The sequence below is a fragment of the Capra hircus genome, chromosome 17 (assembly GCF_001704415.2).
Source record: "Capra hircus breed San Clemente chromosome 17, ASM170441v1, whole genome shotgun sequence".
NCBI lineage: Eukaryota > Metazoa > Chordata > Mammalia > Artiodactyla > Bovidae > Capra > Capra hircus.
The window spans coordinates 17,649,892-17,666,025 of NC_030824.1; the positions used below are offsets into that span (position 1 = coordinate 17,649,892).

General features: G+C 45.2%; 1 protein-coding gene across 2 annotated transcripts in view; it reads left to right on the top strand.

Annotated features, from left to right (window-relative positions):
• Positions 13,202–16,134, top strand: part of TMEM120B (transmembrane protein 120B) — a 44,035-nt gene continuing 41,102 nt past the window's right edge. For both annotated transcript variants that reach the window (XR_001919380.1, XM_018061285.1), the window contains exon 1: positions 13,202–13,448. Coding sequence is in view for 1 of the 2 variants with exons in the window: in XM_018061285.1 (XP_017916774.1) it covers positions 13,380–13,448 (69 nt within the window). In the remaining variant the exon portion in view is untranslated. The remainder of the gene's footprint in view (positions 13,449–16,134) is intronic.

Below are 16,134 nucleotides of genomic sequence, written 5' to 3' on the forward strand. Positions count from 1 at the left end.
GTAAATGATTCCAGACACTGTCTTGACTAAAGTAGAAGGGAGGAAATGACATGGGAGGTTGTGTCCTTTGAACAGAGTAAGGTAGATTGGGAGCGACGAGGTCTAGATGCCAAGGCCAGGGAGGTTGGATCCAAATCCAGTGGCCAGGAACCACTGTGTTTTCCTGAATTTGCTCTGTAGGCATGGGATGAGGCAGAAGGTGACTTTTTTTAAAAATTAAACTTAACTATAATTTTTTTTTTTTTTCATTTTTTAATCTTCTGGCTGAGCCAAGCCATGTGAGATCTTAGTTCCCTGATCAGGGATCCAGCCCTCGACCCTGGCAGTGGAAGCGTAGAGGGACCACCAGGGATATCTAGAAGATGACTTTTAGACCACAGCAATTGACTGAACAGGGAGAATTATTTGGGACCCCATGGACTGTAGCCCGCCAGGCTCCTCTGTCTATGGCATTTTCCAGGCAAGAATACTGGAGTGGGTTGCCGTTTCCTTCTCCCGGGGAATCTTCCTGACCGGGATTGAACCCAAATCTCCTGTGTCTCCTGCATTGCAGGCAGATTCTTTACCGCTGAGCCATTGGGGAGACCCTGTCCACAAGCCAGGGAGCACTACAGATGCAGGCAGGGACTTCCCTCGTGGTCCAGTAGCTAAGACTTGGAGCTTCTCATCCGGGTTTGATCACCGGTCAGGGAGCTAGATCTGCATATCGCAACTAAGATTTCACATGCAGTAAAAGGTCCTGATGGAATCAGATGCAGAGTGTTGCAACTAAGACCTGGCACAACAACAACAACAAAAAAAGACAAACCAGCAGAAGGTGGGATAAGGTCATGGGACAGACCTTCCCTCAGAGCCTCCAGGAGGAACCAGCCCTGCTGACACCTTGACTTCAAACATCTAGCCTTCAAAACTGTGAGACAATCTACTTCTGTCAGATAAGCTACCTCGGTTGGTGGTTACTTTGTGATGGCAGCAGCCCTAGCAAATGAATACAGTTCCCAGGAGGTCCTTAATAAATACTCGTTGAATAAATGAATGGCTGAATAAAGGACAATTTATATCATTCCTGGGCTCTTCAAAAGATGACAAAAGAGGTATCAAGAGAATAACTTTATCCAGCCTTTCAAGTCTGGTGAATGGTTGAAAACCAGTCCCTTGCCCCAACCTACTTCATTTTCTGTGGTGATATTTTCATTGTGTTTGATTGATACTGTCTTTGTCCTGAGCCTCAGACAAGTCCTGGGCCGTGATAATAGGGACAGGTAGAATGGGGGCTGTGGTTCCCTGGTTGACATACTACTGGTTGCTACTGAAATTCAACACCCTGCCACCCCCTGCTTTCCTCCTTGATGGCAGATCTCCAAGTATGTTAGCTTCTCTTTTGTCTAGGGAAAGTGAACCCTCTTCCCCAGAGCCAGGGGGTGAATTGGGCAAAACTTTTCTGTAAAGCTAGTTAATATTTTTTGGCTTTGGAGTCCAAACATCCTACAGATATATATATATGTAATGTATATCTGTATATATGATATATATGTGTGTATACATATATGTGGGGGCTTCCCTGGTGGCTGAGATGGTAAAAAAATCTGCCTGCAACTCAGAAGACCCAGGTTAGATCCATGGGTTGCGGAAATTCCCTGGAGAAGGGAATGGCAACCCATTCCAATATTCTTGCCTGGAGAATTCCATGAACAGAGGAGCCTGGTGGGCTATAGCCTATCAGATTGCAAAGAGTCAGACACAACTAAGTGACTAACACCACGTTCATACATATATACAGTATACATACATATATGCAGTATACATATATACTGCACTTTTTAAAAACATAAGCTCAGTTAATTTACTTTCGGCTGCGCCAGGCAGCATGCGGGATCTTAGTTTCCTGACCAGGAATGAAATCTGAGCCCCCTGACAATGGAAGCATGGAGTCTTAACCACTGGACTGCCAGGGAATTCCCTTATTCAAGTGCTTTATAAACCTTTAATCATGTTGATCAAAATAAGCTACATGATCCAATCCCAAATGAAGAAGTAGGACGTATGCTTTGCCTATGGAGTATGCAGTGCTCAGTGGATCTAGTTACAGTGAGTTCTTTACAACAAAATTTTCTCTCCAACGTGCACTCTCAGATTCCCATGCTAAGGTGTGATGAAAAGAAATAACCTGAGCTACAGCCCCTGCACTGGAATTTACTGGACACTCCAAACAGCTATAACTCTGGCTCTCAGTTGCCTCATCTCTAAAATACACAGTTAAGAGCACCTACCTCTCAGGATTTTATAAGGATTACTTGAAATACTGTTTGTGAAAGCGTAACTGCTATCACAGGTAACAACTGTTCCCATGGAAGGTGTGTGGAAGATGTATGAATGGTGATGTTTGCACTGTTGTCAAACAGAGCTGAGAGCTGAGAGGCGCTGAGCAGATGTTAAATTCTTTGAAGTGCTTTTTCTGGCAAGTGGCACTTGTCTCCCCATTTCAAACAGCCCAATAGCAGCTTTCATGAAAGCCGACTTAGAATCTTTTTAAGCTACCAGCCGTATGAAACACATTTTTCAAAGATATTTCAAAAAAAGCAGGAGAGTCCAAACACTTTTAGAGTGTGTGAACTATGTTGGCTGAGATCTAAAGTCATGAGTAACCTTGCTTCTAGCAATTAACTCCTGGCTAGGTACCAGGACATATGTACTCAAATGCCCTTTCCAGCGTTGTTCTTCAAACCCCAAACAGGAAATGATCTGAATGTTTATCCATGATAGCACGGGTATATCACTTGTGTACTACTTATTCCATAGAATGTCACAGCAGTGAAAATAAATTATAGTCCATGTAATACAGGTGACTCTTAAAAACATCATACTGAGCACAAGAGGCATAAAAATGGATCAGAAACAAATAAATAAACCAATATAATTTCACTTATAAAAGTTCCAAACTAGGAAAAACAATCTATGTTATGTAGGGAGGCAAAGATATGTGGTAAATCCACAAGGAAAAGTAAAGAAATTACCACAAAAAATTAGGACTGTGGTTAGAAGTGGAACCTTCTCCTTCTGTGGAAAAGAAGGAGATTGCAATTGGAAATTAACACCCGAGAGCTGGTGATATTCTATTTCTTGACTTCGGTGGTAGTTACATAGATGTTCACCTCATAATTCTTTGTTAAACTATACAAAATGTTTTTTACTCTTCTTTTTTAAAAAAAATTTTGGCTGTGCTGGGTCTTCATTGCAATGTGCAGCCTTCTCTAGTGGCTACAGGCTTAGTTGCCCCCCAGCATGTGAAATCTTAGTTCCCCCACCAGGGATGGAACCCATGTCCCCTGCATTGATGGTGGGTTCTTGACTGATGGACCACCCGAGAAGTCCCTGCTCTTTTCTGTATGCATATTTCACAGAAAATGAAATTTTCTTTCCTTCCTTCCTCCCTTCCTTCTTTTGAAGAAATTTCCCCAGATAAAAAGCAGGAAAGAATTAAGCATATATGTACCTTGATGCTTTCGTATTTTCCATTCCATATTTGAGGTCTCTTTTCACTTGTTTGTTACCCTTATGGTGGTGCAGAGGGGGCAGGCATCAGATTCCCTCAAAGGAGAAATGAGATGTAGAGGTTTTCTTAATCATAACAAAATTCTACTAGGCAGAAATAATTTGAAGTCTTGTGCTATGAATTGGCTATTGCCCTCCTTTTGAAGATCTTTGAATATCTTTCATGTGATGTAATATTTAACACTATGTATACCACATATGAATAGGAGCCCTCTCTAGCTTTGCTCATTGTCACCCCAGTACCTAGCATGGTGTTTGATATACAGTGGGTACTCAAAAATTTAGACTTTGGGCTTCCACTGCAGGGGGCATAGATTTTGATCTAAAATCCATCATGCTGCAAGGTGTGGTCAAACAAACAAATAACCCTAATAAAATATATGTTATTTGTGACAAATTAATTAAGGTGTGTCACCTGCCATAAAATTCACTCTTTATGAAATTTATTGGTTTGTAATGTGTCCAGAACATTTTCATCACTCCAAAAAGAAACCTTGTCCCTATTAGCAGTCCATCTCTCTTTCCTCTACCCCCTTCCCTGGAAACCACTAACCTACTTTCTGTTGCTGTGGATTTGCCTATTCTCGACATTTCATATAAATGGAATCACATAGTTGTGGCGTTTTGTACTGACTCCTTTCATTCCATTTTATGGCTGAATAATATTCCGTTGTAGAGCATATCACATTTTATTATTTTTTATTTATTTGGCTGCACCGGGTCTTAGTTGCAGCACCCAGGATATTTGCTCTTCATTGCGGCATGCAGGGTCTTTAGTTGCTGCATGTGGGATCTAGTTCCCTGACCAAGAAGAGAACCCCAGCCCCCTGCGTTGGGATGATGAAGTCTTAGCCACTGGTCCGCCAGGGAAGTCCTCCTTATTTGTTTTTATTGTTATTGTTGTTGAAAACATCTTATTCTTGACCTGGATCTTATGCAGATTCTCTTTATGATTATTATTTAACCCATACATGTACATTTTATGCACGTTTCTGTATATGTCATATGTCACAATAAAAACGTAATGTAGTCTCATTGTTGAAACTGTGGAAAGCAAAAGTTTGTTTCATTAAAGAACAACGCTGATATATTTCTAACACCCCAGCTCTGTGAGTAGTAGTTTTCCAGGGGGAAGAGAGAAAGACTGAATAAATCTTTGCTGATTTTTGCCTTTTGTTGAAAGAAAAAGAAATTCTGGAACGTTGTCAGCAGGTGGCGCAGTTAAATAAGATTTAATCTTCTTGGCTCAATGGCAAGCCAAAAGGGAAAACAAAAAGCAGCCAACACTTCCCCTGATGATGGGAAAATATTCTGGTGAATTTCCCACTACCTTCAGTCTTCCTCCAATATCCACCATTACACAAAAGAACCTGGTATATATGCTTTCACTGGGGGACTGTCAGACAATTCTTCAAATACATCAAAGACAGTGGATGTTTTCTCCCTGTTGTTTGATGAAGGGCCCTCAAAATAACAGACTTGGGTGGGCCCTAGGATGTAGGGCTTTCCGTGTCTGCACCAAATGAGGACAACCAAGATGTCTAATAGTAAATACACGTCTCAGATATTCTTAGATGGCTTTTGAGGTGAATTAGGAAGTGTTCAGTTTCTAAATCTTTACCAAGCACGTCCTTCCACACCCATCTTGTTGGTAATAGCCTTTGGAGTTTCTGTACCCAAAAAAAAAAAGACATTTTAATCTGGACACCAAGTCAGAGAAAGAAAATTGACGTGCTCATCATCTCTCTCATTAAGATACACTTACTGGTCCAGTGGTTAAGACTCTGCACTCCGAATGCAGGGGACCCGGGTTCTACCCCTGGTCAGGGAACTAGATCCCACATGCCACAAATAAGACCTGGTGGAGCCAAATAAGTAAATAAATAAAGAGAGTATTTCTAAAAATGACACACTTATTGGGACTTCCATAGTGGCCTGGTGGTTAGGACTCTGCACCTCCAATGCAAGGGACATGGGTTCCACCCCTGGTCGGGGACCTAGGATCCCATGTGCTGTGCGGTGCAGCCAAAAAAAAAAAAAAAAAAGCGCAAAACCACTTATTTGGGGTAAGGATGGCTTCAAGATGGGAGACGATAGGTGTGGAGATGGGAGATTGGTTACATATGAGGAGAAATGATCGGATAAGTAAATATACTAAAAATGGCAGGAGATGAATTTCCCACTGTTGGTGAGGGGAGTAGCAGATCTGGAAAAGAGAAAAACTAGAATGAACCCTGTGGATTAGAAGTGGATATTGATGTGGAGTCATGGTGTTCAATACTTGCTGTTGCTGCTTAGTCATTTCAGTCATGTCCCACTCTTTGCAACCCTATGGGCCATAATCCACCAGGATCCTCTGTCTATGGAATTCTCCATGCAAGAATACTGGAGTAGTGGGTTGCCATGCCCTCCTTCAGGGGATCTTCCCAACCCAGGAATCAAACCCGGGCCTCTGCATTGCCGGCAGATTCTTTACCACTGAGCCACCAGGGAAGCCCTTTCAGTACTTACAGAGTTATAATATGTAAGTGCAGTCAGTCCCCAGATCTTTCAGCTGAGAGAGGAGAGTAGTGACATTCCATAGTGATGAACACATATCTAGTACCCAGAACTTGGTTTCTAGGGAATTTCCTGGAGGTCCAGTGGTTATGATTCCATCCTTTCACTGCAAAATGCCTGTGTTCAATCCCTGGTTGGGGAACTAAGATCCCCGAATGGGGCACAGTGCAGCCTAAAAGTAAAAATAAATAAAATGTAACGACAACTCTTCCACTTGTCTTGAGGATCCCATTCCTTCTTTTCAAAAAATAAACAAAGGATTAGAATAGGTATTTCTCTGAAAGAAGATATGCCAATGGCAATGAGCACCTGAAAACACACTCAACATTCTTAGCCATTCAGTTCAGTTCAGCTCAGTCATTTCCTACTCTTTGCGACCCCAGCCTCCCTATCCATCACTAACTCCCAGAGTTCACCCAAACTCATGTCCATCGAGCCATCTCATCCAGCCATCTCATCCTCTGTTGTCCCCTTCTCCTCCCACCTTCAATCTTTCCCAGCATCAGGGTCTTTTCCAGTGAGTTAGTTCTTTGCATCAGGTGGCCAGAGTATTAAGAGTTTCAGTTTCAGCAGCATTCCTTCCAATGAATATTCAGGACTGATTTCCTTTAGGATGGACTGGTTGGATCTCCTTGCAGTCTGAGGGACTCTCAAGAGTCTTCTCCAACACCACAGTTCAAAAGCATCTATTCTTAGGCGCTCAGCTTTCTTCACAGTCCAACTCTCACATCCATACATGACCACTGGAAAAACCATAGGCTTGACTAGACGGACTTTTGTTGGCAAAGTAATGTCTCTGCTTTTTAATATGCTATCTAGGTAAATGCAAAATTAAAGCCACAGTGAGATACACTTCACACAAAATCACAAGGATGGCTAAAATGAAAAACACAGACACTAACAATTGTGGACCAGGATGTGGAGAAATCCAAACCCTAATAGTTTGCTTGGAGAAAGACATGGCAACCCACTCCAATATTCTTGCCTGGAAAATCCCATGGACAGAGGAGCCTGGTGGGCTACATAGCCCATAGGGTCACAAAGAGTCAGACATGCCTGAGTGACTAAACAACAAATACTTTGCTGGTGAGGCTGTAAAATGCAGCCACTGGGGAAAACAGTTTGTTGCTTCCTCAAAATGTTAAACAAAGTAACCATCTGACCCAGCTATCCCACTCCTAAGTGTAATACAAAGAGAAAACAGTAAGTCCGCACAAAACCTTGTGCAGGAATGTTTATAGGAGCATTATTCATAATAATCAAAAAGTGGGGAGGAAATCAAATTTCCATCAACAGGTGAATGGACACACAAAATGTGTAATTCCAGTCTGAACTGCAAATGGTGACTGCAGCCATGAAATTAAAAGACACTTGCTCCGTGGAAGAAAAGTTATGACCAACCTAGACAGCATATTAAAAAGCAGAGGCAACAAAGGTCTGTCTAGCCAAAGCTATGGTTTTTCCGGTAGTCATGTATGGATGTGAGAGTTGGACTATAAAGAAAGGTGAGTGCCTAAGAATTGATGCTTTTGAACTGTGGTGTTGGAGAAAACTCTTGAGAGTCCCTTGGACTGCAAGGAGATCCAACCAGTCCATCCTAAAGGAAATCAGTCCTGAATATTCATTGGAAGGAATGATGCTGAAGCTGAAACTCCAATACTTTGGCCACCTGATGCAAAGAACTGACTCATTGGAAAAGAACCTGATGCTGGGAAAGATTGAAGGCGGGAGGAGAAGGGGACGACAGAGGATGAGATGGCTGGATGATATCACTGATTCAACGGACATGAGTTTGAGTAAACTCCAGGAGTTGGTTCTGGACAGGGAGGCCTGGTGTGCTGTGGTCCATGAGGTTGCAAAGAGTCAGACACAACTAAGCAACTTAACTGAACTGCGCTGAGTCTGAACTAAAGCATTTACTTCTTTTTTAAAGTATTTATTTATTTTATTGTTATTTGGCTGTGTTGGATCTTAGTTGCCTCTTGTGGGATCTTTCATTACAGCTCGTGGACTCTCTAGTTGTGGTGCTTGGGCTTCAGTGTTATTGAAGCACATGGGTTTAGCTGCTCGTCAGTATGTGGGATCTTAGTTCATTCACCAGGGATCAAACCCAGGTTTCCTGAACTGGCAGGTGGATTCTTAATCACCAGACCACCAGGTAAGTCCCTTGAGCTGAAGGCTTTAGAACCAAGAGAAATGTAAAATCCTAGTCCCAGGGCAGGAGACTTAATGGGTCATGCAGAGGGAGAGAGAATGCTGTCTTCCCCTACCTTTTTGTTCCATTCAGACCCTCAGTTGATTGGCTGGGGCGCTCTTATATTGGGGAAGACAATCTGCTTTACTTAGTTTACTGATCCAAATAATCTCTTCTGGAGAGAACTTCTTGATGTTTAGCTGGATATCAGCCTATCTGGCTCAGTCAGTTGACACATAAAATTAATCATCATGACAGCTCAATAAAACCATTACTAAAAATATATAGTTTACTCTTCAAAACTGTCAAGACCATGATAAAACAAGGAGAGACTGAGATACTATCACAGATACTTAAATGTAGTGTCAGATTGAATTGCAGAACAGAAAACGGACATCACTGGAAAGACTGGTAAAACCTGAATAAATTTTGGAATTTAGTTCATTGTCATATACCTACGTTCATTTCTTAGTTTTGATAAAAATGTCATGGTTATGTAAATTGTCAGCATAAGGGGAAAAGGAATGAAGAAGAGTAAATGGAAATTATCTTTGCAGCTCTGTTGGTAAATCTTAAAGTATCCCCCGGTTTTTTGTTTTTTTTTTTTGGCTGCATCTCAAGGCATGTGATCTTTAGCTCTCCTGCCAAGGATGGAACATGTGCCCTCTGCAGTGGAAGCGCAGAGTCTTAACCACGGGACCACCAGGGAAGTCCTGTTAGTTTTTTAAGACCCAGCTTTATAAAGTTAGTGCTTTTGGGTGCTTAATATCGGGCACTTCATCTACATATTACATTTAGTCCTCGCAGCAATCCTATGAGAGCAAACTTCAGTTTACTGAGAAGGCCAGTTATATACTCGGGGTCACCTATCTGGCAAATGGCAAGAGATTTGAACTCAGGTTGACTAGTAAACCACACAGCCCCAGCCAGCCAGGACTTCACAGTCCCAGATAGGCGCAGAAATGCAAATAACTGAATAAAATCATGAACAGCATTTTGCTACCTGGAGAGAAAATATTAAACAAATGAATTTTAATAGATAATACTGCTTACATTATAAACCCATGAACATAAAGATAGGGATGTACAATTTCTATCAAACACCTGAACATTTCAGGAAGAAAAGATGCCATCAATTTATTTTATGGACTATTTCTGTTATACTAAATTCACCCAGTCTTTTTTAGCATACATGAATGATCATATAACTTTAATCAGTATATACACATTATTTTGGGGCTCCACTTTCTTACTTCACATGATTTAATATACCTGTTTAAAGGCATTCATTTAGTTCCCATAGCAATTTTTGACAGCCACGTAATATTACATGAAATAGAAAGACTATATCTTTTTTGTTTTGTTTTTGCACTTTTTTATTTTTTGTGGCAGTGCCCGCCTTGTGGGATCTTCGTTCCCCAGGCAGGAATTGGACCCCAGCCACCACAGTGAAAGTACTCAGTCCTAACCACTGCAGACTATAGCTTACTTAAACATTTCCCTGTTGTGGGGCACTTGGGATGCTTCCAGTGTGTGACTGATTTGAAAAATGCTGCTATAACCATCTTTGCACAAATTGCTTGTTACAATCTCAGGGACTATTTTGAGCAAGGGCATTTGTGGGAAGCAGATGAAGGAAAAGTCCCTAGAATTTTCACTTCTCATTGGGCAGCTGCTATTTCTGTAGAATAGGCTCTTGGCATCCTGCAATGCATAAGTAACACCACTACCAGTAGCTGGATGATTTGGGGAAAGTCTTTTCACCTCTCTGCACCTTGGTCTCTTGCTATTGCCAAGTGAGTTCCTTGGACCAGTAGTATTGGCAGGGAGCTTGTAGAATTACAGAATCTTGGGTCCTTCCTCAGTTCAGTTCAGTTCAGTTCAGTCACTCAGTCATGTTCTACTCTTTGTGACCCCATGAACTGCAGCACACCAGGCCTCCCTGTCTATCACCATCTCCTGGAGTTCACTCAAACTCACGTCCATTGAGTCAGTGATGCCATCCAGCCATCTCATCCTCTGTCGTCCCCTTTTCTTCCTGCCCCCAATCCCTCCCAGCATCAGAGTCTTTTCCAATGAGTCAACTCTTCGCATGAGGTGGCCAAAGTACTGGAGTTTCAGCTTTAGCATCATTCCTTCCAAAGAACACCCAGGACTGATCTTCTTTAGAATGGACTGGTTGGATCTCCTTGCAGGCCAAGGGACTCTCAAGAGTCTTCTCCAACACCACAGTTCAAAAGCATCAATTCTTCGGCACTCAGCTTTCTTCACAGTCCAACTCACATCCTAGAACCTACTGAATCAGAATTTGCATTTTAACAAGAGCTCCAGGAGGTGGTTCATAAGCACCCTGAAAAATTGGAGAAACCATACTTATGTATCAAATAGGGATAATAAAATTCCTTCCTCATCAGGTCATTGTGAAGACTTAATGTGTTAATACATATACATACAGTGCTTAGAACTCCGAGTACATAGTGAGTGCTATGTGTGTGCTACTTATTTTCTAGGGTTGTGCCATGAGGATTATAGGATCCTAGTTTCCCGACCACAGATTGAACTTGAGCCCTCAGCAGTGAAAGCACAGAGCCCTAACCACTGGACTGCCAGGCAATTCCTTCTGTTTTGCTACTTTTATGACTCTTCCCAGCTAACTGAGCAAATTCTCCGGTGGGTAGGTCTCTAAGTAGAGGGCCTTAAAATGAACAAATAGAAGACATTTCCCCCTGGTGATGTGGGGAAGAAGTGGGGAGGATACTCTTTCAACACGTTTTCATCTATCATGCTCAAACTCCTAAGAAGAGGCAGATCCAGCCCCAGGAAGCTGATGAGTGAGTCTGAAAGCTCTTTGGGCAGAAACTGGGACAGGGGGTTGGGGGCGGGGTGGGAGGGTGGTGATGGTGGGGGCAGCCAGGTAAGATCTGATACTTCTGGTACGTAAGCGGCTACACTGATGGGGGTGAACAGTCTGCGCCATCTACAGAAGGGCTTGTGAATAATCACCTGGAGTCCTGACCCCATGGAGAACAGTTCCTAAGATTTGCAACCTGACCCCTGGCCAGCTAGTGGAGAAGGTGTACTTGCCCCACTCTACCTGGGGGGGCAGGCCCAGCCTGTTGCACCCAGAACTGAATGACTGCAAGCATAGGTAGAGCGGGATCTTCTTCCAAGATCCTCTGCTTGTTGTCATTGTTCTGTCGCTCAGTCTTGTCCAACTCTGCGATCCCATGAACTACAGCATGCCAGGCTTCCCTGTTCTTCACCATCTCCCGGAGTTTGCTCAAACTCATGTCCCTTGAGTCGATGATGACATCCAGCCATCTCATCCTCTGTTGTCCCCTTCTGCTCCTGCTTGGTGACATTTAATTCATCCTTCAAGGCCCTGGGTTTCCTTTTATGTCTACTAACCCCAATTAAATAAACTGTTTTCTTTTTTTTTTTTCACCATGTGCGTGATTTATACAGGTTTCCAAGCTTCATGACACTTTATCTCAGAATTCTCAAACTCAACAGTCTCCAGTCCACATGAAATAAGCTGGGGCAGTAAAATTGAGCATGGTGGGGATTGTGGTGAAAGGCAAGTTCTTTGCGAAGGGGACATCTGTTCATCTGTTCCAGCCCATGGCCAAGTATGAACATGAGTCCAGTGTACCCAGAGCCTTCCACTTTAAAAAAATTATTTTAATTGGAGGATAATTGCTTAAAAATATGTTGATTTTTGCTGTATAACAATGTGAATCAGCCATAAGTATACATATGTTCCTTCCCTCTTCAACCTCCCTCCCACCCCCCCTCCATTTTTTTCTTTGTTCATGTGGACCGTTTTTAAAGTCTTTATTGAATTTTTTATAATATTACTTTTGTTTATGTTCTGGTTTTTTTGGCCATGAGGCATGTGGGCCCTTAATCCATGGAGGCTGGTGTCCTTGTAAGAGGAGAGGACACACAGAGACAAGCATGCAGGGAAGGAGAACCATGTAACAACAGAAAGCAGAGGCTGGAGGGGTGAAGCTGCAAGCCAAGGAATGCTGAGGTTGGTGACCACCACCATAAGCTATGAAGAAGCAAGATTCCAAGGAGTATGGATTTGTTGTCCCCTTGATTTCTCACGCCTAGCCTCCAGAGCCATGAAAGAACACATTTCTGTTGTTTAAGTCACCCAGTTTGTGGTATTTAACCCAGTTTGTAGTTAGGGCAGCCCTAGGAAACTAATACAGGTGTCATTTGAACTAAGTAGAGAATGATTAGAAAGAGGAAACCAAGTGAAGAGTTACAGGGAAGAATATTTCATGCAAAAGCAGGAATTAAAAAACAGTGGCTGAAGAGGGTGAGTAGGAGCTATGCCTGGGAAGCTAGCCAGGGATAGAGCTTGTAGGACCAGGCGGGAGACGGGATTCAATTAGCAATGAGGTGGTTGTGTCATTTGAATGACAGAAACAGCTGTCAAGCGAGTCACCCAGAGTCTTAGAGGGCAGGATCTAGGATATTTTAGTTGCAATAAATAATGACAATATGAGATGACAGGGCCCCCTCTGAGCTTCCCTGCCCTGTCCGGCGACCTTGCTGGATGGTCAATGTCAGTTCTAGCATTTCAGGCCGTGGCTGGCTTCGGCTCCGTTAAGGCAACGCTCCCTCCCCGCAAACTCCTTCCTCCCTCCAACCCCAGACACCTCAAATACACACAGTATAGGTAAAATACGCTTTACCAATGCGGTTTGCGGACAACTTCCCCATCCCAGCTAGGCATGAGAGATTCCGTAAGGGCCGAAGCATTTCTAAAGAAACACTGAGAGACCCAGCCAGGTCCCGCAAAGGTACAACAATCCCCGCCGCGGGCGCCTGGCGCGCGGGGGCGGGCCCGGGGAGGCGCGTGAGCATGCGCAGGGGGCTGCCTCCCGGCGAGGGGGTGGGGCGGGCGCCTGGGCTGGGGCTGTGACGTCAGGTGCGCGCGTGGCTCGGGCTGCGCAGGAACAGCTGGTGCCTGGGAAGGCGGCTGGCCGGCGGACACGCGTGGGGTGCGGGTGGCTTGCCGCGCCACGCTGCGGGAGCAGCCGCCGCCTAGCACCACTGCACCATGTCCGGCCAGCTGGAGCGTTGCGAGCGCGAGTGGCACGAGCTGGAGGGAGAATTTCAGGAACTGCAGGTAGGACCGGGCCACCTGGTCCCGAAACTCTGCTACCTGAAGTGCCGGGTATTTCCTTTCCTGCTTCTCCGAGCCCCGGCCGTGGGAACCATCAAGGCCCAGAGGTTGCTCCGTGCCAGGCCCTGCGGCGGAGGAGGCGGGGTGTTGCCGGTGGTCTGCATGGGCCAGCCCCCTCCCATCTCCCAGGACTTCACTTTTTCATTCACTTAGGGCGCCGGGTGGAAGCGCCCCCCGCCCCCCCCGCGCCTTCTCACCAGCTCTTTGCCGCGCGCGCCTCCTTTGCTGCAGAAAGTTGGTCTGTGACCTCTGAGGGGAAGTTCCAGGCATGTCCATGTGGGGGAGGCCGGAGGGACCAGGTATGTTCTGGGACTCAAGAGAAAGCCCAGCCCCTACCTCCTCAGGGGTCTCCCCTACCCCCACCGCCGCCCACCAGGTTTTGGCGGCTCCACTCCCCGTTTGCTGTGGCAGGTCAGCCCTCCTCTGACGCTCCATTTTGGGAGATGTGCTTGGGAGCCCTTCACCTTGAACCCGCAGGCTTTGCTTAGGGGTTAGAGACCTCAGCCTTTGAGGCTCCTGTGTCCCGCCTCTGACGTTGCTGCAGGCCGAGTTTGGCGTCGAGGATGACATCTGTCACTTCTGACAGCTGGGTTGCCTCCCAGCGATAGAGGCTGCTCTCAGCCCTCACCCTTTGGCCCAGAGCCTTATGCTGGGTGGGGTGAGGTCGGGTATAAGAGAGGCCCCTTGAAAGAACAGCATCGGCGTTGCCGCTGCAGGGTCCCTGGCAGGAGGAGTTGTTCCTGATCGGAGGTTCGCAGAGGCCTCAGATGCCTATCCTGGTGACTAGAGAGGTCTCTGGAAATCTTGGGGTTGGCTAAGAGAGATGCCTGGATCTTTTTTTGGGAGATGGGGCTGTTCCCTCCCCAGCTGCCAGATTGTGTTTGTTTTCTCCAGAGTTGGGCTCTGTTTGCCTGAAATCACATGGAACACGCCCTCCCCCCAACTTCTGCCTAGTCTCAGCTGGGAGCAGTGACACTATGCTTGTCCATGGAGCTCTTGTCTGCAGTTTGGTTAGCCTCTTACTGTGGCCAGAGTAGGGGAGGGAGGGGAGATGGGGAAGGGTGTCTGTGATGGGTCTTTCCAGAGCCATCTAGAGGGAAGATGGGTCATACGTCCCGAAGAATAGAGAAGGGGTGCTGGAGAGACCACGCAGGGAGAGGGGTGCTGTTTTAGGTGTGAGCAGAGAGTAAGGTACCAGAGCTGGTTCCCAGGAGACCTTTTGGCTCTCCTGCCATGGAGAAGAGTCAGCTACTTTTTTTCTCAGTATTTATCTTTATTTTGGCTGTGCCAAGTCTTAGTTGCGGCACTCAGGATCTTCAGTCTTCATTGCAGTATGTGGGGGATCTTTAGTTGTGGCTCCTGGGATCTAGTTCCCCGATCAGGGACTGAACCCGGGCCTCTTGCACTGGGAGCGAGGAGTCTTAACCACTGGACCACCAGGGAAGTCCCCACTCAGCCGCTTCTCGCCGCTTTGTCCTGCTGGGCTCTCAGTTGTATCCAACTGTGGACCCATGCATGGTATTAGGGTCGGGCATGAGAGAAGAGTTTTGCTGTGTGGAGCTTTTGTTGTTCATAATTCCTTTCCCTGACCCTGCTTTCGCCTATAAGGAAGAGTCTTAACTCTTCAGAGCTATACAGTTAATGCAATTAACAGCAATTAGATAGCTAGTCTTGGCAGGCAGAGGTTGCAAAGGAGACGTTTGATTTGTTGTTATGTTCTTACTTGGCGTCTCTGGGGATCAAGTGTGTGGGGGACAGAGAGAAATTGGAAATGAATCCTGGATTGTGTCCCCTGGTGCATAGCAAGGGTTGTAAAAGAACTGACTGGGTAGAAACCATGATGTTCCTTACTCAGGTCTTCAGCATTGGGGCAAGTGGAATGGACTAGGTCCGACTTCTTATCCCTCCCCCCACCCCCCATAATACACGTGAGAACTCTGAACTCCTGAGATGAATCTCTGGAAATAGACATGTAATAAGCAGAGTGTACGTTGTCATTACATGTGTGTTGGGTGAACTTTCAAATCTGAGACATTTGTCGGGGAGCAAGGAGGTCACAACAGGTATACGGGGTGAGGGGGTGCTGACTGGAACTAGAAAGGTTAATGGTAGGAAGGGTCTTTCTCTCCCACCAGAAAATCCCAGCCTATCTTCCTTCACCTGTATCTGCTTCAGAATCTGGGATTTGTGGGTTTCATGTTCATATCTCTCTGATTCTGTCTTTCTTGGGATGATGTATAATGTCTCTGTGTTTTACCTCTCCTTCCCTTTTGCCAGTGGCGGGAGGAAAGAGGAAATCTAATTTCAGACCCAAGAGGATTTGAAAGATTTCTGGAATTCCCCCCCACCCCGCCCCCTAAAATGTCAAAATCTCTGGGACTTTCTAGAGGAAAGGATCTTTGTTCTTTTGTCTGTGATGTACATCTGCCAGGGCCTCTGTGGACTCAGGGGCAAGGCTGAGTTGCTGTGAGAACTTTGGTTTTGGCTGGTTGGGGTTTCGGATGTGCTGGCTGATTGAGCATTAGTCTGAGACTGGCGCATGTTTGGCCCTGTGGCCTGTGGTGTGACCACAGAAGGTCACTTACAGACGTGGTGGCAGGTGATTTAATGAGCATTTCTTGTCTTGCCT